This window comes from Ranitomeya variabilis, chromosome 4 (assembly GCF_051348905.1).
Source record: "Ranitomeya variabilis isolate aRanVar5 chromosome 4, aRanVar5.hap1, whole genome shotgun sequence".
In the NCBI taxonomy this organism is placed as follows: Eukaryota; Metazoa; Chordata; class Amphibia; order Anura; family Dendrobatidae; genus Ranitomeya; species Ranitomeya variabilis.
This window is the reverse complement of record NC_135235.1, coordinates 282,304,230-282,324,656: the sequence shown is the minus strand read 5'-3', so window position 1 is coordinate 282,324,656 and position 20,427 is coordinate 282,304,230. Positions and strand designations below refer to the sequence as shown.

The 20,427-nt window shown below is 44.9% G+C and overlaps 2 protein-coding genes across 5 annotated transcripts in view; both read left to right on the top strand.

The window, feature by feature from the left end:
* The window catches only part of RERE (arginine-glutamic acid dipeptide repeats), a 365,478-nt gene that overhangs the window by 233,603 nt on the left and 111,448 nt on the right, over positions 1-20,427 (top strand). The window lies entirely within an intron of this gene.
* On the top strand, positions 11,992-14,519 carry LOC143764461 (uncharacterized). The gene is made up of 4 exons (XM_077250047.1): positions 11,992-12,111; positions 12,435-12,579; positions 13,315-13,505; positions 14,281-14,519. Exons 1-4 carry the CDS (start codon positions 12,094-12,096, stop codon positions 14,314-14,316), a joined length of 390 nt encoding a protein of 129 aa, XP_077106162.1. The 5' UTR covers positions 11,992-12,093; the 3' UTR covers positions 14,317-14,519.

Below are 20,427 nucleotides of genomic sequence, written 5' to 3'. Positions count from 1 at the left end.
GTATGTCATCTCCTCCTATACATAGCATATACCTGTATGTCATCTCCTCCTGTATATAGTATATACCTGTATGTCATCTCCTCCTCTTTATAGTATATACCTGTGTGTCATCTCCTCCTGTATATAGTATATATCTGTATGTCATCTCCTCCTGTATTAGACCTCGTTCACACGTTATTTGGTCAGTATTTTTACCTCAGTATTTGTAAGCTAAATTGGCAGCCTGATAAATCCCCAGCCAACAGTAAGCCCACCCCCTGGCAGTATATATTAGCTCACACATACACATAATAGACTGGTCATGTGACTGACAGCTGCCGGATTCCTATATGGTACATTTGTTGCTCTTGTAGTTTGTCTGCTTATTAATCAGATTTTTATTTTTTAAGGATAATACCAGACTTGTGTGTGTTTTAGGGCGTGTTTCGTGTGTCAAGTTGTGTGTGTTGAGTTGCGTGTGGCGACATGCATGGTAGCGACTTTTGTGAGATGAGTTTTGTGTGGCGACATGCGTGTAGCAACTTTTTGTGTGTCGAGTTGCATGTGACAGGTTAGTGTAGCAAGTTGTGTGCAGCAAGTTTTGCGCATGGCGAGTTTTGTGTGGTGCCTTTTGAGTATGTGCAAGTTTTGTGTGAGGCAACTTTTGCATGTGAGCAACTTTTGTGCATGTGGCAATTTTTCCGCGTGTGCAAGTTTTGCGTGTGGCGAGTTTTCCATGAGGTGAGTTTTGCACGTGTGGCGAGTTTTGCATGTGGAGAGTTTTGCGCGTGGCGAGTTTTGAGCGGCGACTTTTGTGTTTCGACTTTTATGTGGCGAGGTTGGTGTATGTGTGGTGAAATGTGCGCTGAGGGTGGTATATGTGTTCGAGCCCGTGGTAGTGTGTGGCGCATTTTGTGTGTGTGTTCATATCCCCATGGTGGTGTGGTGATTATCCCATGTCGGGGCCCCACCTTAGCAACTGTACAGTATATACTCTTTGGCACCATCGCTCTCATTCTTTAAGTCCCCCTTGTTCACATCTGGCAGCTGTTAATTTGCCTCCAACACTTTTCCTTTCATTTTTTCCCCATTATGTAGATAGGGGCAAAATTGTTTGGTGAATTGGAAAGCGCGGGGTTAAAATTTCACCTCACAACATAGCCTATGACGCTCTCGGGGTCCAGACGTGTGACACTGCAAAATTTTGTGGCTGTAGCTGCGACGGTTCAGATGCCAATCCCGGACATACACACATACACACATTCAGCTTTATATATTAGATATAGTGTGTGCGTATAATATGTGTTTATATATGTATATAGTTTGTGTGTACATATGTGTGTGTTTATATATATCTATATCGTGTGTGTATAATGTGTGTGGGTATGTTTTTGTATAAATGCATGTGTATGTTTGTTAATATACTGTGTGTATATATGTATTACATTATGGGAAAGATAGAAATAAATATTATATAATATTTCTTTGTTTTTTATTCTTAATTAGAATGAAAACATTGAAAATCAGGACATGCCGTTCCCACAAAACATTCAGATCTCATTATTGAAAAAAAATAAAAATTAAAGATAAATGTAAAGAGACCAGAGGGAGAAATATAGCCAAGAAAATGGTATTTGGATGAACACGTCTTATTGAGCTGCCTCCTTTGCAGGCAGATCAGTCATCAAAGCAGAGAAGAAATCTGTTCCCTCGCTATTAATGAGATTAACTCCCTGCGTGTTGTGTTGCTCGGTAATGGAGGAAACTGAAGCAGAGAACAAATTGGCTTCTGTTTCTGATAATGTAACAAATGACTTCCCTTATTCAGCCTGTTTTATTGCAAGCGTTACAGTAAGACTGCTGTGTGTGCAAGCAGATCCCCGGCCACCAGTCGGCTAATCAAAAGTGGAAGTGCTTGCGAGGGTGCCGTCATTGCTCATAAGGGGTCATATACGTCTGATCCCATCGCTGCCCCCCTCTTCCCTTCTCGCACAACAAAGCAAACTCTATACTGTCTTGTTGCCCGGCCATGCGTGCCTGAATGCGTAACTCTCAATGCTTTGTTCCTCTGAGATACATATTTTTGATCAATTACCATGTTTACAATGAAATTACACAGCGGTGTGTGCTGCCGAATAAGACAGATTTCCGTGCCCGGGAACACCTTACAGCTCGTTTCTGTTTCCTGTATAAACAGACGTGCCACCGAGCCAGTCATCCGTATGTGAGAGGACTAGATGTCAGCGCAGCACTAACCAATAACAGGGGCAACGTGACGTGCCTGCTGATCTACATAGCCGAGCAGCCTTTCTACTGTGCAGCTGACTGATGGCAGCGTCGCCACAGGACGGTTGTACGATTACAGCGAGGGATTACGGTGCTTCATCTCTCATCACGCTGCATAGCTATGTTTCCACTGACCTAGGAGTATTGGTAAATGTGACGAGCATGCGGCGTTTACAGAGAATATGTAATTGGACAAAAATATTACAAGAAAAGGAAAAAGATATTTAGGATATTGTAACTGTACCTAAGCTACATTCAGTATTGAGCGCCAGCACATTGCCCCTAAGATTAGTTTCCCACATCTATTTCCTGTCCCATTTTTTACATCCAACCTATAGTAATGCACCGATCATCCAATGTGTATGGGGTCAAGTGCTGGATTGGGCAGATTGATTACAACATCCGATCCCTTTATTCTCAGTAGAGCAAGGCAGTTCCAGAAAGGAAAGTCTGATGATTTAACAACCGTCTGATGTGTATGGGAGTCTCCCTGACAGATGATGCGGAGGGGGAGAACGATTGGGGAGTGTAAGGGTATGTGTCCACGTTCAGGAAACGCTGCGTTTTTGACGCTGCGTTTTTCACGCTGCCTTTTTCCGCAGCGTCAAAAGCGCAGCGTCCAGATGTTACAGCATAGTGGAGGGGATTTCATGAAATCCCGACTCCACTATGCGTTAAAAAACGCATGCGTTTTTGCCGCGAAAACGCACATGCGGTGCGTTTTTTCAAAACGCAGCATGTTGCTACAATGAGCAAAACTCGCAGGTGACCTGCCAGTGACCTCAGGTGCAGTTTTGGTCAGGATTTTACTTGCATAAAATCCTGACCAAAGCCTGAAGCAAACCTGAACGTGGACACATACCCTAAAGGTCCGTGTCCAATACTTTTGTTTTCAGGAGAGATCGTCTGGAGCAGCTGTCTCCACTGTGACCATTGAGAACAGATGAATTCTTGGCCAAGCGCTTACGTGTATAAGGGAGACGGGATAGCCAACATATCCAGCACGGTCCATACCCTAATGAGCACGGTCAGCTATACGGAAGTCACGTTCTGCAGTGTGGTTCACAATCTGATTTCTCTGGGTCGTCAGCGCTGCTGATGGAGATCCCAAATAATGGTCCAGCATACAAAGTACACTTGATGCAGTTTTATTATCAACGCATGTCGAAGTCTTCAGACGTCATCAGGATACAACCACTAAGTCTGAAGACTTAAGTGATGAGCGAATGTGCGAGGATAATGTGTTATCTGAGCACGCTCGGGTGTTATCCGACTATTTTAGGCGTGCTCGGATAATATATTTCAGTCCCTGCAGCTGCGTATTTTGCGGCGGTAGACAGCCATAACACATTCAGGGGTTGCCTGTTTGTTAGGCAATTGCCGCATGTGTTGTAGCTGTCTACCGCCGCAAAACATGCAGCCACAGGGACTCAAATATATTATCCAAGCGTGCCCAAGATGCTCGAACACCACCCGAGCGTGCTCCGATAACACATTATCCTCGCACATTCGCTCATCACTATTAGAAATGCATTGATAATAAAACCGCATCAAGTCTACTTTGTATTCTGGACCATTCTTTGGGATCTCCATCAGCAGCGCAGATGACCCACCTATTGGTTCTCTTCTGGCATTTCAAGGGTTAAGCTGTGGGACTTTAGCATCTGACAAATGTAACCTTGATCCTTGTGCGATACACCGCTATACCAGGTGAATTATTCCCTTATTGTCCTTTATCATCGGATTAGACCCTATTGTGCTTTTTGCTCCTCGATTTTCCTACAATCTCATTTCTCTGTCACGCGGCAACTTTATAGAAAGATAATAAAGAAATTGGTATTTAAAACGATGGCAGAGAATTGCATTATGGAGCAGAGTCACATTTCCCAGTCCTCTTCTGTTTTGTCCTTTACTATATTAATATCGATGCACCAGGAGGATTAGGATGGACACTTGGCTAATGACAAGACTGGTGTACTGTGCTGCAGCATATGTTGGTGCTATGTGTGTGATTTGAGCCTCTTTAGGCTTTGTCCCTTATTGCAGCCCCTCCGCCCATTCTCTGCTCTGTAGCTCCAAGTGTTAATGGCTGAATTATTGCAGAATAAATGAAGGTTCTTTGCAGCCCGTCTTGCTACCCAGTGCTTTCACTTCACCTCCTGTGTGTATTTTATGCAAGTGATTTACATATAAATTCTTACTCCTCTGCTGTTAATACAAACTACTACTTCAGCAGCCGACACTAACTGCCCATCATTTCAATTCCCCACACAGTAATCTGCGCGTTTTCCATTGCCGCCGCGTCTCCAGCCTAGACCCTGGTTTACTGGCTCTGCCGCCGGAGCCTTAAATCCTATTCCGCTCATTTCCATCGACTCTTGTTTTTATTTTTGAAAATTAAAATGTGAGGTCTGCGAGGTTCAGGCAATCATTCTCATCATCGAGCATCTGTTTCACATTCGTGGGTAGAAAATCTGACAAATGCTGTATATCTTGGAGACGTGGTCAATGGGAAGGCACGGCCCGGCTAATGATACAGCTAATTGTTCATGTAGCATTCTGCTGTCGCTCATTGACTTTCTCCAGATTTTTTTTAATTTTTTTTGGTCTCTTAACACAATTCCTTGTTTTACAATGTAGCAGAAGGATCTCAGTAACTTGGCATTTTCTCAGATTTCTACCATTTTTATAGCGCTGGTATATTTTATACCATGTACATGCTGTCTACAAATAGCTCACATTGTAGAAGGATCATCTTTATTCTCATTTGCACAAGGAAAGACTAGAAGCAATGGGATGAAACAGATGACCCTGGAGGTCCCTTACAACTCTAACATTCTAAGATTCTATGATTCTACTTTTAAAAAACAAAAAAACTGATACTGTTACCCCTGGTGCAGGGCCTGAAGGTGCGAAACATTTTGCGTTACTTGAATCCCAATGTTGTACAATGCCCCTTCGATACTTGCATAACCCAGAGTAGCAATTGACATAAGCCAATTTATACCTTGTAGATTGTGAGCCTTCGCGGGCAGGGTCCTCTCTCCTCCTGTACCAGTTATGACTTGTATTGTTTAAGATTATTGTACTTGTTTTTATTATGTATACCCCTCCTCACATGTAAAGCGCCATGGAATAAATTGCGCTATAACAATAAATAATAATAATAATAATAATTTATAAGAGCTTCATAGGTGGGCATCAGCAATAGGACCCCCCCAAGATTTCAATATCACCCTAGTTTGTGTATAGACGGTTACACGTGCTGTTTCCTGCCTCACTCGTCTGAGCATGCCCACCCTAACATTTCTTAATGATCTATAATCAATTATGCATTGATGTAGCAGCTGCAATAGTGCTGCCAGAGTCGCCATGTCGCCGCAGCTTTGTCGTTTCATGGGGGATGCATATAGTTACTAACACTGATATATCCGAGGGATCAGTGCTTGGTAATATTTCTTGGCATTCGGCCTCCCCAGTAACTGATATAAACGTAGTTTCTCAGTATTCTGTATGATGTAGGTGTGTGTGCAGCGGTCTGGTTTCATCTGCTCTGTTGATTTGGCTTGCCTCCCATGTTATAAATCCCCCTGATTTGGGGAGCCCCGAGCTGTGTGGTCCCCCGGTGCCCACATCCTGCCATGATAGATTATTTTAGAAGTTGCGGTTTGGCTCTAATATCAGGACCTTTGCAGATTTCCCAATGTTATTGATCTTTAAAAAGGTGCGAATTTTGTGCAGGCTTCCTGAGGACATGTCCATATCTGCACCCGGTTCCCATTTCTACATTTTTTTAATTTATTTTATTTATTTAGTTCTTGCGGACGAACGAGGGGGAGAAGAGTTCCCTGCTGGTGTTCAGTAATTAGATGTGAACCATGTAGCACAACTGACATTTTATGCCAAATGTCAAGCGCCGTGCACGGCTCCCCCTCTCTTTACAGATTGCCTTCTGTAGGTTTAAAGCAGCAAACCTTAATGGAAAGTAATTACCGCAGCGCATACTCAATGATTAGTTAAATGCATCAGTAATGCCCGCCGTTGTTGGGGAACTGCTTGAGTTGGGTGGCGCACGGCCGGGGTTGATCTACAGCCTGTCTTGTGTGGCAACTGGAGCAAGAATTAAAAACAAATAAAAAATAAAATAAATGCCATGTTGTGAGGCTCGTAAAGCGATTCTGAGCTCCTCCATCCTAGTGTATGAGTGCTGCTGTACAGGGAGGCCATTTCTGTCCCTTACTTCTCTGGTTGTGGATACGTATTGATTACAGGTTTAGTGATATTGTTGCTCTCTGTCATCTGTATCTTGTCTCTTATTGATGGTGCATTGCAGCTTCAGGCCCATTACAGCTACTGATGCGAGATTATAGAAGCCCCAGGGCAAGACATCGCTACTTCTGATGGGTAATTTACATCCGCATGTGAAAACAACCTATTAGCGGTTATGGAGCACCTGGCGGTGCCAGCGCCACTGGGGATTCTGGTGCCATGCTCCAGCTTGGACTAATTAGAGGTGTTCATCTATGTCGCCGGGGAAATGCAACAGTCACACAGAACTTCATTCATGTGACCAAAAATGGGACACAAAGGTAGGACTCCGCATGAAATGGAAGGTGACTCCTAAAAACTGTACAAATTCTTCTGGATGATACATTCCGACTTCTTGTTGCCTCTTTTCTACCATTCTGCCACGTAAAGGGGAATTATGGCCACTGGATTTTACAAAACAGACTATGTAGATTAACAAATAGATCTTGGACCTAATGAAGCTGGTGTACTTACTGTGGAAATTTAGGTTTAGAAATCAGTATGGAAATCTTGGCTGATAATAAAATGTTGCAGGTAGGCTTGTATAATGCCCATTTTGGTATCTGGATTATACCGCCATACACAAATCTGACTTTTCTTGGACAACACTGTTTGTGAAACATCTTTCCTTGGTGATGGCAGGCAGCCTGACTACAACCTCATGTGGAGGCTGAAAATGCGTCGCTCGTTGTAGATAAATCAACAAATGGTTATAAGTTTCCCTGTAGGATTTTTCGCATTGCAGCGTTAAAACAGCACCTTCCACGAAGGGTCTGGTTTGCGATTATGGGTTTAATGCCACATGTCTTGTTTTTTTGCACCTAATGCGGGGTATCCGCACCTTGGGATTGAGCAGTTGTGGTTATGTGAAAGGGAGCATAATTGGTGATGTGCTCGCAGACCGGCTCCATTGGTGAGCAGCTTTTACCCTGACTTTCTAGCCCGTATTGGTCTTGTAATATTACACCTATGTTTATGTATATTTTGCTATTTGCTGTCACTTAGATATGGATTTTCAGAGTAAATACATCAACCTCATCAGGTCCCAAATCTATTTCCTAATGTATAGTTTTTGAAGTGAAATCCGCTGACAGGTCAGCTTTGTGTCCGTCTTTAATGAGTGCTGGTAAAGACCATCCCTGAAGGTGCTTGAATCTGGGCTGTATTTAAGGACCCTTAAAGGGTCAGACATGAGCGGTGCTGATGACAGTATATTGTTTTTTATTATATATTTGATGATTAATTCTAAGCACGATGGCACTGGGCAACTACAAATAAAAGCTAATTGAAATGGCAGCCCGACATTGCCGCATTCTGCAGGGCTCTACAGAGCGGCTTATGACAATAATGGCGTCATGAAAATTCAACAGGTGTTCCCTTTTGTGTGATAACCAAGGAAAGCGATGTTTAAAGCTCAGTGCATCCAATTCTCGCCCGGGCTCACACTCTGATGAACATGCTGATCGATTATGGAAGCCCTAACCGAGCCTTCTCATTTCCTGTCTTCCATTACCTCGCTCAATCAAGCTGCCGGCTCTTTGTGGCCAGGCGTTTCCTCTGAGATAAGCCATCAAGGCACGTTTCTATTAGGACCCCCTCTTTTAGACTGAATACTCATTACCAGGCCACTAGCAGGTGTAAGCTCGGAGGGTTTGATGTGTGCTCCAGGCAGATTGCGGTGCTTGGCATGGTGGGTTATTGTGCCCACTTGTAAGGAATCGTGATTTTTCTCTGCTAATTTGTCTTGTTAAACATTTGCGTTTCTGTGTCAATATCCTCTCCAAGTCTTTAATTTTTTTTTCATTATATCTGCCAAATCGTTCACTTCTGTGCATTTATCATTGATGCTGCATCCTGCTTGCTTACATGCTCATTTCCCTGCAGTGTAAGGCTGCTTGCTTACATGCTCATTGCCCTGCAGTGTCAGGCTGCTTGCTTACATTCTCATTGCCCTGCAGGGTCAGGCTGCTTGCTTATATGTTCATTGCTCTGCAGTGTCAGGCTGCTTGCGCTTATATGCTCATTGCCCTGCAGGGTCAGGCTGCTTGCTTACATGCTCATTGCCCTGCAGTGTCAGGCTGCTTGCTTACATTCTCATTGCCCTGCAGGGTTAGGCAACTTGCTTATATGTTCATTGCCCTGCAGGGTCAGGCTGCTTGCTTATATGCTCATTGCCCTGCAGTGCCAGGCTGCTTGCTTACATTCTCATTGCCCTGCAGGGTCAGGCTGCTTGCTTACATGCTCATTGCCCTGCAGTGTCAGGCTGCTTGCTTACATTCTCATTGCCCTGCAGGGTTAGGCAACTTGCTTATATGTTCATTGCCCTGCAGGGTCAGGCTGCTTGCTTATATGCTCATTGCCCTGCAGTGCCAGGCTGCTTGCTTACATTCTCATTGCCCTGCAGGGTCAGGCTGCTTGCTTATATGCTCATTGCCCTGCAGTGCCAGGCTGCTTGCTTACATTCTCATTGCCCTGCAGGGTCAGGCTGCTTGCTTACATGCTCATTGCCCTGCAGTGTCAGGCTGCTTGCTTACATTCTCATTGCCCTGCAGGGTCAGGCTGCTTGCTTATATGTTCATTGCCCTGCAGTGTCAGGCTGCTTGCTTACATTCCCATTGCCCTGCAGGGTAAGGGTATGTGTCCACGTTCAGGATTGCGTCAGGATTTAGTCAGGATTTTTCATCAGTATTTGTAAGCCAAAACCAGGAGTGGAACAATTATAGGAAAAGTATAATAGAAACATATGCTCCACTTTTGCATTTATCACCCACTCCTGGTTTTGGCTTACAAATACTGATGAAAAATCCTGACCAAATCCTGATGCAAACCTGAACGTGGACACATACCCTTAGGCTACGTGCTTAAATGTTCATTGCCCTGCAGGATCAGGCTGCTTGCTTAGATGCTCATTGCCCTGCAGTGTCAGGCTGCTTGCTTACATTCTCATTGCCCTGCAGGGTCAGGCTGCTTGCTTATATGCTCATTGCCCTGCAGTGCCAGGCTGCTTGCTTACATTCTCATTGCCCTGCAGGGTCAGGCTGCTTGCTTATCTGCTCATTGCCCTGCAGTGTCAGGCTGCTTGCTTACATTCTCATTGCTCTGCAGGGTCAGGCTGCTTGCTTACATGCTCATTGCCCTGCAGTGTCAGGCTGCTTGCTTACATGCTCATTGCCCTGCAGGGTCAGGCTGCTTGTTTATATGTTCATTGCCCTGCAGTGTCAGGCTGCTTGCTTAGATGCTCATTGCCCTGCAGGGTTAGGCTACTTGCTTATATGCTCATTGCCCTGCAGGGTCAGGCTGCTTGCTTATATGCTCATTGCCCTGCAGGGTCAGGCTGCTTGCTTACATGCTCATTGCCCTGCAGTGTCAGGCTGCTTGCTTATATGTTCATTGCCCTGCAGGGTCAGGCTTCTTGCTTATATGCTCATTGCCCTGCAGGGTCAGGCTGCTTGCTTAGATGCTCATTGCCCTGCAGGGTCAGGCTGCTTGCTTATATGCTCATTGCCCTGCAGTGTCAGGCTGCTTGCTTACATGCTCATTGCCCTGAGATCATATAAAAATAGAACACCACCAAAGAATAATAACCAATTAAATTTTATTAAACAATGACCAAACAAACAACATAGATACAAAGTAAAATAGGGAGATGACAAGGTGAACCACAGGCAGGTGGCACCACAGAAAAGCAGAACCCAGTCAGGTAAAACCAAAGTTAGTGCTACTACTCAGCAACTATCCATATATAATCACAAAAGGTGCAAGCGTGCAAGGAGGGCTGTAAACCACCCCTAAAAAATGAGAGTAACAGAAAGCCAATACGGTCAGAGGTAAAACATATATAATACCTGCTAGGGCGCTGAAGAACTGCGGTGCCACCTGTCCCCTACGCGCGTTTCGGCGCTATGAGCCTTCTTCCGGGGGATGGCATCCTAAGTGCTATTACTCCTTTTAAAGGAGAACTTGCCCAGTATTATTAGGAACAGCTGATACGGAGCACCGCGTGTGGCGGCGCATGTGAGCTCCGTTCACTTTGGTGGGCGTGGCCTCGCGAGGGGATGACTCGCCTGATGACGTCCTCGCCGGCGCTAATAATACTGGGCAAGTAAGTAAGTAAGGGCGCCCTAGCAGGTATTATATATGTTTTACCTCTGACCGTATTGGCTTTCTGTTACTCTCATTTTTTAGGGGTGGTTTACAGCCCTCCTTGCACGCTTGCACCTTTTGTGATTATATATGGATAGTTGCTGAGTAGTAGCACTAACTTTGGTTTTACCTGACTGGGTTCTGCTTTTCTGTGGTGCCACCTGCCTGTGGTTCACCTTGTCATCTCCCTATTTTACTTTGTATCTATGTTGTTTGTTTGGTCATTGTTTAATAAAATTTAATTGGTTATTATTCTTTGGTGGTGTTCTATTTTTATATGATCTCAGTTCTATTTAGGCACCTTTTGTTATTTATTTCTGCACCACTCTTACTGTTATCTGAGGTGCAGGTCGTGCATGTTTTGATTCCTATTAATGCTGTGTATTTTTTCACAGATTTATTTTGCTTGGCTATATGGATTATAAATCTAGGGATATAACCTGGCAATCACAAGTTGCCCAGGTTTTTGACAACGGTTCCATGGGTACAGCTTCAGGGGAACAAGGGAATGTTACAATCCTTCAAACCCAAATTAAAAAACTTTTACATAAACGTACGAAAATTTGGTGGAATAGGGCTTTTTTGGAAAATTATATCAAGAAAGGGTTAATACCACGTGGTTTACGTATCCAGGTGTTCCCTTCCTTTCCAGTATCAGATGACTCCTTCACTTCCAATTGGGAGGATGTTTGCTCTAAGGCCTCATTCCAGTTTATGGAATTGTTGGTTGATTTTAATAAAAAATCCGTCCTTTCATTGGAAACAGAAATAGATAGCCTTTTTTTAGATTTTAAGAGGTTGGCTACCCCTGAGTGTATTGCGGCCTTTAATGCCAGCTTGGAGAAAAGTTCTGTGGACTGGGAAACCCAGATTAGAACAACGCAAGCAAAGAAAGTTCTCCGTGATAGCACTGATTATCAGCGTAAATCAGTATATAGGTGGAGGAAAACAGTACCCACTGGCAGGAATGAAAGAACTACCTCTGTGTCATCTGTGTCATCCTCTGGGGAAACATCAGACTCCTCACAAAGGTCAATGCAGACCCGTTTTGGCAACTCGGGCAAACGTAAATGGGAACAGAGACCCAACAGCAATAAGCGGGGTCCTGAACGCCAGAATGGGCAGAAGGACACACTTAAGGTAATTAACCTGTCCGAGCATACTTTTAGTTCAGAGGAGATTGGTCTACTCACAAAAGGTTTTACGTTTTCTCCCAGTAGGCGGTTTGAACCTTTCACAGCCCTTAAGGACCTGCACATGTTTGCCAGGTCTCTTATTTTTTTAAAAAATGGCATCATAGCGAGGAGATTCAGCAGGCTTTCCCACTACCAGAGGAACAAGCGGCCCTGATGATTCTGGAGGAGCTGGCCCGGGAGCATGTTGGTCCTAACCTGGGTAGGTTGCCGCCGTCTTTGCGTCCTAGGTCCACGAAGTTCCCGCCCTTGTCACTCTGCCCTAATGTAGACATTTTTGTTAGACTTGTGTCGCATGAGTTTGATCAGATTCCCAATTCTATTTATTGTAACAACCTGTCTAGAGCTGAAAAATTGGGTCTGGATCGTCTTAAAAAGCTCGATGATGTAGTCTTTAAGCCGGCAGACAAGGGCGGGAATGTGGTGGTATGGCCTAGGAAGATGTACCTTGCAGAGGCGTCACGGATGCTTAGGGACGCCTCATGTTATAAAAAACTAACATTTAACCCCCTGATTTCCTTTAAGGGGGAATTACTTAAAATTTTACAGAGGGCCGTTGACTTTGGCATCATATCCATTCAAGTACGGGACATCTTATTGATTAAGGACCCACGTGTCCCTACACTATATCTTCTACCCAAGGTGCACAAGGATGTCGGCAACCCCCCAGGTAGGCCAATTATTTCTGGGGTGGGTGGGCTTACGGAGGGCATCGGTAGATATATCGACTCTTTCCTCAAACCCCTGGTGGAGACTATCCCTTCGTACTTGAAGGATACTTCAGAGTTCTTAAAGAAAATAGACTCCGTTCACATTGATGATGATATGTTGCTTGTCACCTGTGACGTTGAGTCGCTGTATACAAGTATTCGCCACCAGGATGGTTTGAGGGCAGTCAGATACTTCCTCTCAATGACTAGCTTCTCCTCCGGGGACAATGACTTTTTGATAGAGCTGTTACAATTTCTTTTGACCAAAAATTTTTTCCTTTTCAATGGGTCCTTCTACCTGCAGCTCCAGGGCACAGCGATGGGCGCGGCCTGTGCGCCGGCTTATGCTAATTTGTTCCTGGGGCTGTGGGAGAGGGACCTGTTTGCCTCAGATCATGATTCATCAATGGAGCGGGTCATTTTTTGGACCCGCTACATTGATGATATTTTCATGATCTGGCGAGGCACCCCATTGGAGTTACAATCTTTTATTGCTGGTTTGAATTCCAATAAATTGAACATACGGTTGTCTTATAAATTTGATCCTATTTCTATTGATTTTTTGGACGTCACCGTGAGGAGGGGTTTGGGGGGTATTTTGCATGCCGATGCCTTCCGGAAAGATACTGCGGTCAATTCTGTGTTACATGCAGCATCCTCCCACCCCCCTCATGTGATTAACTCTGTCCCTGTAGGCCAGTTCCTCAGAATCAAAAGGATCTGCACCAGCACTGAGGATTTTGAATTGAGGGCTAGTGAAATGATGAACCGTTTCCGAGAAAGGGGATATAGTAGGAGGTGCCTTAAGAAAGCATATAATCGTGCCCGTAATACTGGCAGACACCAACTTCTCTACTCTCCGAGAACTGATAAACCAGATACACAGGTGAGATTAGTCACACAGTATCATTCCCAGTGGAAAAGAATGTCGGATATAATTTCCAAATACTGGCCGATCCTTTTGGTAGACCCTGTTCTTAAACAATACTTACCAAATAAACCCTCCATTACGGCACGTAGGTCACAAAACTTGGGGGATCACCTTGTGAGAAGTTATTTGGTACCTTCTCCTCCGCCTCCCATTTTTCCAGGCTTCCCCACTCGGGCAAATACTTGGGGATGTACTCCGTGTGGTAGGTGTGTGGCATGCCCAAACATAGTATCAGCCCAAGATTTTCTATCCTCTGATGGCCGTTCGTTCAAAATCACACAGACTATCACGTGTACAACCACAAATGTGGTGTATCATGCCTCCTGCCCGTGTGGCAAGATATATGTGGGCCTTACCACACGAGCTCTTAAGGTTAGAACTAGGGAGCATGTTCGTGACATTCAGGCTGCTGCTGAGGAAGATAATATGGATGCTCTAAAAACCCTGCCACGCCATTTTAAGAAATTTCATTTGTGTGATCCGTCTGGTCTTCGGGTGGTGGGAATTGATCGCATTGTTTTGGGTCTCCGTGGGGGTAATGCCAGCCGCCTCCTATTCCAGAGGGAGACATTTTGGATTTGGAAACTCCGCTCCCTACAACCACAAGGGTTAAATGAAGTGTTAAGTTTTGTTCCATTTTTGAAAACTCCCTGAACCTCTTGCTGTTTTATGTTTTTATTGGCATCATTTTATATTTTAACATCCTTTTTTTTCTTTTTGTTTTTTTCAGTTAGGTATGATTACTTGCCCTTATTCAGCTTTATAGGAGCCCATTTCCATTTATGCTCATGGACACAATATGGATTAGAATTTTACACATTTCCACTATCGTCTTATGTATCAATTGTTCTTATTGTATGCTGTATTTTAGATGTATATATTAATATCACTTTTTATATTTGTTTGATTACCTTTTTTGTATGTCACTGTATATCGATTATATGCACTATGTAAGCATCCTTTTTTTTTTTTTTTTTTTTCCTCTTTTTATATACAATGCCTCGTTTTAGAATGATTATTATGCTATTTATACATTCACTATTTATTCTTCTAGCAATATATGTTTTATCACTTATGCACATTTACTTGTATGCTATTTGGTTGTGTCCTTTGGCAGCTACCGCTGTGCGCATGTGCGCTTGCTTCTGGTCGTTGGGCGCCTGTGACGGCGTCGGTTCCGTGTGATTTGTCCGGCTCGCTGGGCTCCGTTCACTTTGGTGGGCGTGGCCTCGCGAGGGGATGACTCGCCTGGTGACGTCCTCGCCGGCGCCCACTTCCGGTTATGTCGGCGCTCACATGCGCCGCCACACGCGGTGCTCCGTATCAGCTGTTCCTAATAATACTGGGCAAGTTCTCCTTTAAAAGGAGTAATAGCACTTAGGATGCCATCCCCCGGAAGAAGGCTCATAGCGCCGAAACGCGCGTAGGGGACAGGTGGCACCGCAGTTCTTCAGCGCCCTAGCAGGTATTATATATGTTTTACCTCTGACCGTATTGGCTTTCTGTTACTCTCATTTTTTAGGGGTGGTTTACAGCCCTCCTTGCACGCTTGCACCTTTTGTGATTATATATGGATAGTTGCTGAGTAGTAGCACTAACTTTGGTTTTACCTGACTGGGTTCTGCTTTTCTGTGGTGCCACCTGCCTGTGGTTCACCTTGTCATCTCCCTATTTTACTTTGTATCTATGTTGTTTGTTTGGTCATTGTTTAATAAAATTTAATTGGTTATTATTCTTTGGTGGTGTTCTATTTTTATATGATCTCAGTTCTATTTAGGCACCTTTTGTTATTTATTTCTGCACCACTCTTACTGTTATCTGAGGTGCAGGTCGTGCATGTTTTGATTCCTATTCATGCTCATTGCCCTGCAGGGTCAGGCTGCTTGTTTATATGTTCATTGCCCTGCAGTGTCAGGCTGCTTGCTTAGATGCTCATTGCCCTGCAGGGTCAGGCTGCTTGCTTACGTGCTCATTGCCCTGCAGGGTCAGGCTGCTTACGTGCTCATTGCTCTGCAGGGTCAGGCTGCTTGCTTACATGCTCATTACCCTGCAGGGTCAGGCTGCTTGCTCGCCAAACATTGATCTCAGGGTGCAAACGCGGTCTTCTCTGTGCTTTTCCTAGCAGCAGTTGGTCTTGTTGGTGTAGGTTTGTGTAACACCGTGACGGGCGCATCCTCCACCTCCTTTCTCTCCTGGTGGCGGTTGTGTGATTTGGGTGCTAAATGCCGTCAAGGTGCTAATAAGATGGAGTTTCTGCAATGTGTCACTAATGGAGCTAGAAGAGGAAGAGCCCTTAATTACACCACATTACAATTATACAGTCGTGTTTAACTGGCTGTTTAGGATCATCCAGTTGCTACTCAAGCAAGACAGGGGGTGCATTACACAAAATACGGGGCAACATTTAATGTAGATGTGTTCCAGTCATGTTTGAATATTCACATCACTTTATTTGTTTAATTTTGCCTTTTCATCTTTTCTTTTCTTTTGGTATTAAAACATGAATAGTACATCTTGGCCATTTTTCTCTTCTCACCGTTTTGCATCAGGCTGCAGCAGGATCCTCTCCCCTCTGTTCTGTCTGCAAACACATGGGGGCTGGGAGTGTTAAATCAGCATACCTGATCTTTTTTCAGACATCTCTGGCAGCGTCTTACTTCCCCCTCTCCATTGAGAGCCTGCACAAGTATAGGTGTTCGGACGGTAGCTGTCCAAAGATGTTTGACCACCTTTATTTGACATTGTCGCTGGTCTTATGGTCTTGAGGCTAAATGTGCGAATATATCTGATCTAGGTAATACTTCATTATTTCAAGGATCCACCGTGAATAATCATATTACAGGGGACCCCCCCCCTTCCCAACAACCAGTCTATGGTGGAACTTAGCAGTAAATTATAAAATATCCCCTCTGCTCCAGCTCGGGAGAAATTAAGGATTACACGCTGTCCATTGAATTCAAACTGGGTCTTAATGAGCAGGGGTGTAGTTGTCCAAAAAAATAATTTTTGTGTGCGTACATATATAGGGTCCTATATAATGTTCCCCTATCTGTCTGCCATGTTTGACTGCGGGATGAATGCCCACTGCTTCTGCTCTGGTTACACATAATGATGTTCCGCTGTGACGGATGGCAGGCTACCAGGGGCCGAGCTTGTCAGTTCTGCTCACATTTGAGCTGGTGCTTTCCAGGCGCCTATGCATAGAGCCGAGACTCTAAATAAGAAAGGTAATGAGGCATTTTAAACCCCTCTTACAGAGGATCTGCTGGACAGCTGCGGCCCGCACAATATCGGCGGTTTTGCCCTTGGAGGATTCAGTGACCACTGTTCAGTATTTAAATGAAAGTTCAATAATTTGCCATAACCACTACCTGATGTGGAGAGGCTCCTGATTATTCAGCGTGTTACAGGGCCTCATCTGGTCGGCTGCATAAATCTTGTAGTTTGGAGTCTGCAGTATGTGAAATTGCTGTGGATGGACTGGCGGCGAGCCTCGGGGACATGCTGCTTCATTTGGAGTGTGTTGTGCAGATAACTTAAATGTTTTCATGTTCTCTATATAAAACCAGTTCAGTTTTATGCCCTCGAGTGAATCCCTGAGATACATGTAGGCGGGTGTCGCAGTGATCCAGAAAAATAGGAGCAAACTTCATAATCCATCAGCCTGTGCATTACACCTCCCATGACAGTTTGCTTAACGGGAAGCTGGAGGGCAAAATTACCTATCTTACTATCTTACAGACTCTTAAATTGCCTATCCCACTTACGCCCCTCTCTTGTGTACGTGGCCTTTCCATCTATGCCCCTCTCTGTATGTGATTTTCCAACCTATGCCCCTCTTCTTTACATCACCTTCCCACTTAGGGCCCCGCTCATCTGTATGTGGCTTTCCCATCTTTGCCCCTCTATTCTGTACGTAGCCTTCCCACCTAGGCCCTCCTCATTTGTAGCTCATCTTATTACCTTCTCTTCTGTGATCTGCCATCCTACCTATGCCCTTCTCTTCTGTACATGGCGATTCCACACAGACCCGATTCAGACCCCTTTACATTTTTCACTCTTTGTTTCATTGCAGCCATTTGGTAAATTCAACTAAGTTCATTTTTTTCTCGTTAATATGCACTCTGCACCCCATCTTGACTGAACAAAAACAGAAATGTAGTAGGCGCACCTGTTGAGCTAGAACAGCCATGAGTCTTCTTGGGAATGATGCAACAAGTTTTTCACACCTGGATTTGGGGTTCCTCTGCCATACTTCCTCGCAGATCCTCTCCAGTTCCATCAGGTTGGATGGGGAACGTTGGTGGACAGCCATTTTCAGGTCTCTCCAGAGATGCTCAATTGGGTTTAGGTCAGGGCTCTTTTATCAAGGATGGTCAGAGTTGTTCTGAAGCCACTCCTTTGTTATTTTAGCTGTGTGCTTAGGGTCATTGTCTTGTTGGAAGGTGAACCTTCGGCTAAGTCTGAGGTCCAGAGCACTCTGGAAGAGATTTTCATCCAGGATATCTCTGTACTTGGCCGCATTCATGTTTCCTTCAATGACAACCATTCGTCCTGTCCCCTGCAGCTGAAAAACACCACCATAACATGATGCTGCCACCACCATGTTTCACTGTTGGGATTGTATTGGGCAGGTGATGAGCAGTACCTGGTTTTCTCAGCACATACCGCTTAGAGTTCTCACCCAAAAGGTCTATTTTTGTCTCACCAGACCAGAGAATCTTATTTCTCATAATCTGGGAGTCCTTCATGTGTTTTTTTTAGCAAACTCTATATGGGCTTTCATATGTCTTGCACTAAGGAGAGGCTTCCGTTGGGCCACTCTGCCATGAAGGCCCGACTGGTGGAGAGCTGCAGTGATAGTTGACTTTGTGGAACTTTCTCCCATCTCCCTACTGCATCTCTGGAGCTCAGCCACAGTGATCTTGGGGTTCTTATTTACCTCTCTCACCAAGGCTCTTCTCCGACGATTGCTCGGTTTGGCTGGACGGCCAGGTCTAGGAAGACTTCTGGTGCTCTGAAACTTCTTCAATTTAAGGATTATGGAGGCCACTGTGCTCTTAGGAACCTTGAGTACTGCAGAAATTCTGTTGTAACCTTTGCCAGATCTGTGCCTTGGCCACAATTCTGTCTCTGAGCTCCTTGGCCAGTTCCTTTGACCTCATGATTCTCATTTGGTCTGACATGCACTGTGAGCTGTGAGGTCTTAGGGTACCGTCACACAGTGCCATTTTGATCGCTACGACGGTACGATTCGTGACGTTCTAGCGATATCGTTACGATATCGCAGTGTCTGACACGCAGCAGCGATCAGGGACCCTGCTGAGAATCGTACGTCGTAGCAGATCGTATGGAACTTTCTTTCGTCGCTTGATCACCCGCTGACATCGCTGGATCATTGTGTGTGACAGCGATCCAGCGATGTGTTCGCTTGTAACCAGGGTAAACATCGGGTAACTAAGCGCAGGGCCACGCTTAGTAACCCGATGTTTACCTTGGTTACCAGCGTAAACGTAAAAAAACCAAACAGTACATACTCACATTCCGGTGTCTGTCCCCTGGCGTCTCAGCTTCTCTGCACTGTGAGCGCCTGCCGGCCGGAAAGCGGGCACAGCGGTGACGTCTGACGTCACCGCTCTGCTTTCCGGCTATGGTGCTTACACAGTGCAGAGAAGCACAGCGCCGGGGGACAGACACCGGAATGTAAGTATGTACTGTTTGTTTTTTTTACGTTTACGCTGGTAACCAGGGTAAACATCGGGTTACTAAGCGCGGCCCTGCGCTTAGTTACCCGATGTTTACCCTGGTTACCCGGGGACTTCGGCATCGCTCCAGCGCCGTGATTGCAAAGTGTGACCGCAGTCTACGACGCTGGAGCGATAATCGTACGACGCTGCGACGTCACGGATCGTGCCGTCGTAGCGATGAAAATGGTACTGTGTGACGGTACCCTTATATAGACAGGTGTGTGCCTTTCCTAATCAAGTCCTATCAGTTTAAACAAACACAGCTGGACTCTAAGGGCTTGTTCACACTTTGCAGATTTTGCTGCGGATTTTTCCGCAGCGGATTTTGAAAAACCGCAGTGCAAAACCACTGCGGTTTTCACTGCGGATTTTCCTGCGGTTTCTTCTGCGGATTCCTCTGCGGGTTTTCAACAGCACTTTCCTATTGGTGCATGTTGAAAACCGCTGCGGAATCCGCAGAAAGAAGTGACATGCTCCTTTTTTTCCGCAGCAATTCCGCGCGTTTTTTTCCGGGATTTTCTGCAATGTGGGCACAGCGGTTTTTGTTTTCCATACGGTAACATTGTACTGTACCCTGCATGGAAAACTGCTGCGGATCCGCAGCGTCAAAACTGCTGCGGATCCGCAGCAAAAAACGCAAAGTGTGAACATAGCCTAATGAAGGAGTAGAACCATCTCAAGGAGGATCACAAGGACATGGACAGCTTGTGACTTAAATATGAGTGTCTGAGCAAAGGGTCTGAATACTTATGACCATTTGATATTTCAGTTTTTCTTTTTTATTAAATTTGCAAAAATTTCTACATTTGTTTCAGGATGGGGTGCAGAGTGTACATTAATGTGAAAAAAATGATCTGTTTTGAATTTACCAAATGGCTGCAAACAGAGTGAAAAATTTAAAGGGGTCTGAATACTTACCGCACCCACTGTATCTATGGCAATCCCACCTATGCCCCTTCCTTCTGTAAGTAGTGATCCCACCTATGCCCCTTCCTTCTGTAAGTAGTGATCCCACCTATGCCCCTTCCTTCTGTAAGTAGTGATCCCACCTATGCCCCTTTTTTCTGTAACTAGTGATCCCACCTATGCCCCTTCCTTCTGTAAGTAGTGATCCTACCTATGCCCCTTCC

Coding starts and splice junctions, on each gene's coding strand:
- LOC143764461 (XM_077250047.1), top strand. Junction 12,580..13,314: donor GGATGTCGGCAACCCCCCAG/GTAGGCCAATTA, acceptor CTGTCCCTGTAG/GCCAGTTCCTCAGAATCAAA. Junction 13,506..14,280: donor CTGATAAACCAGATACACAG/GTGAGATTAGTC, acceptor TGTTTTTTTCAG/TTAGGTATGATTACTTGCCC.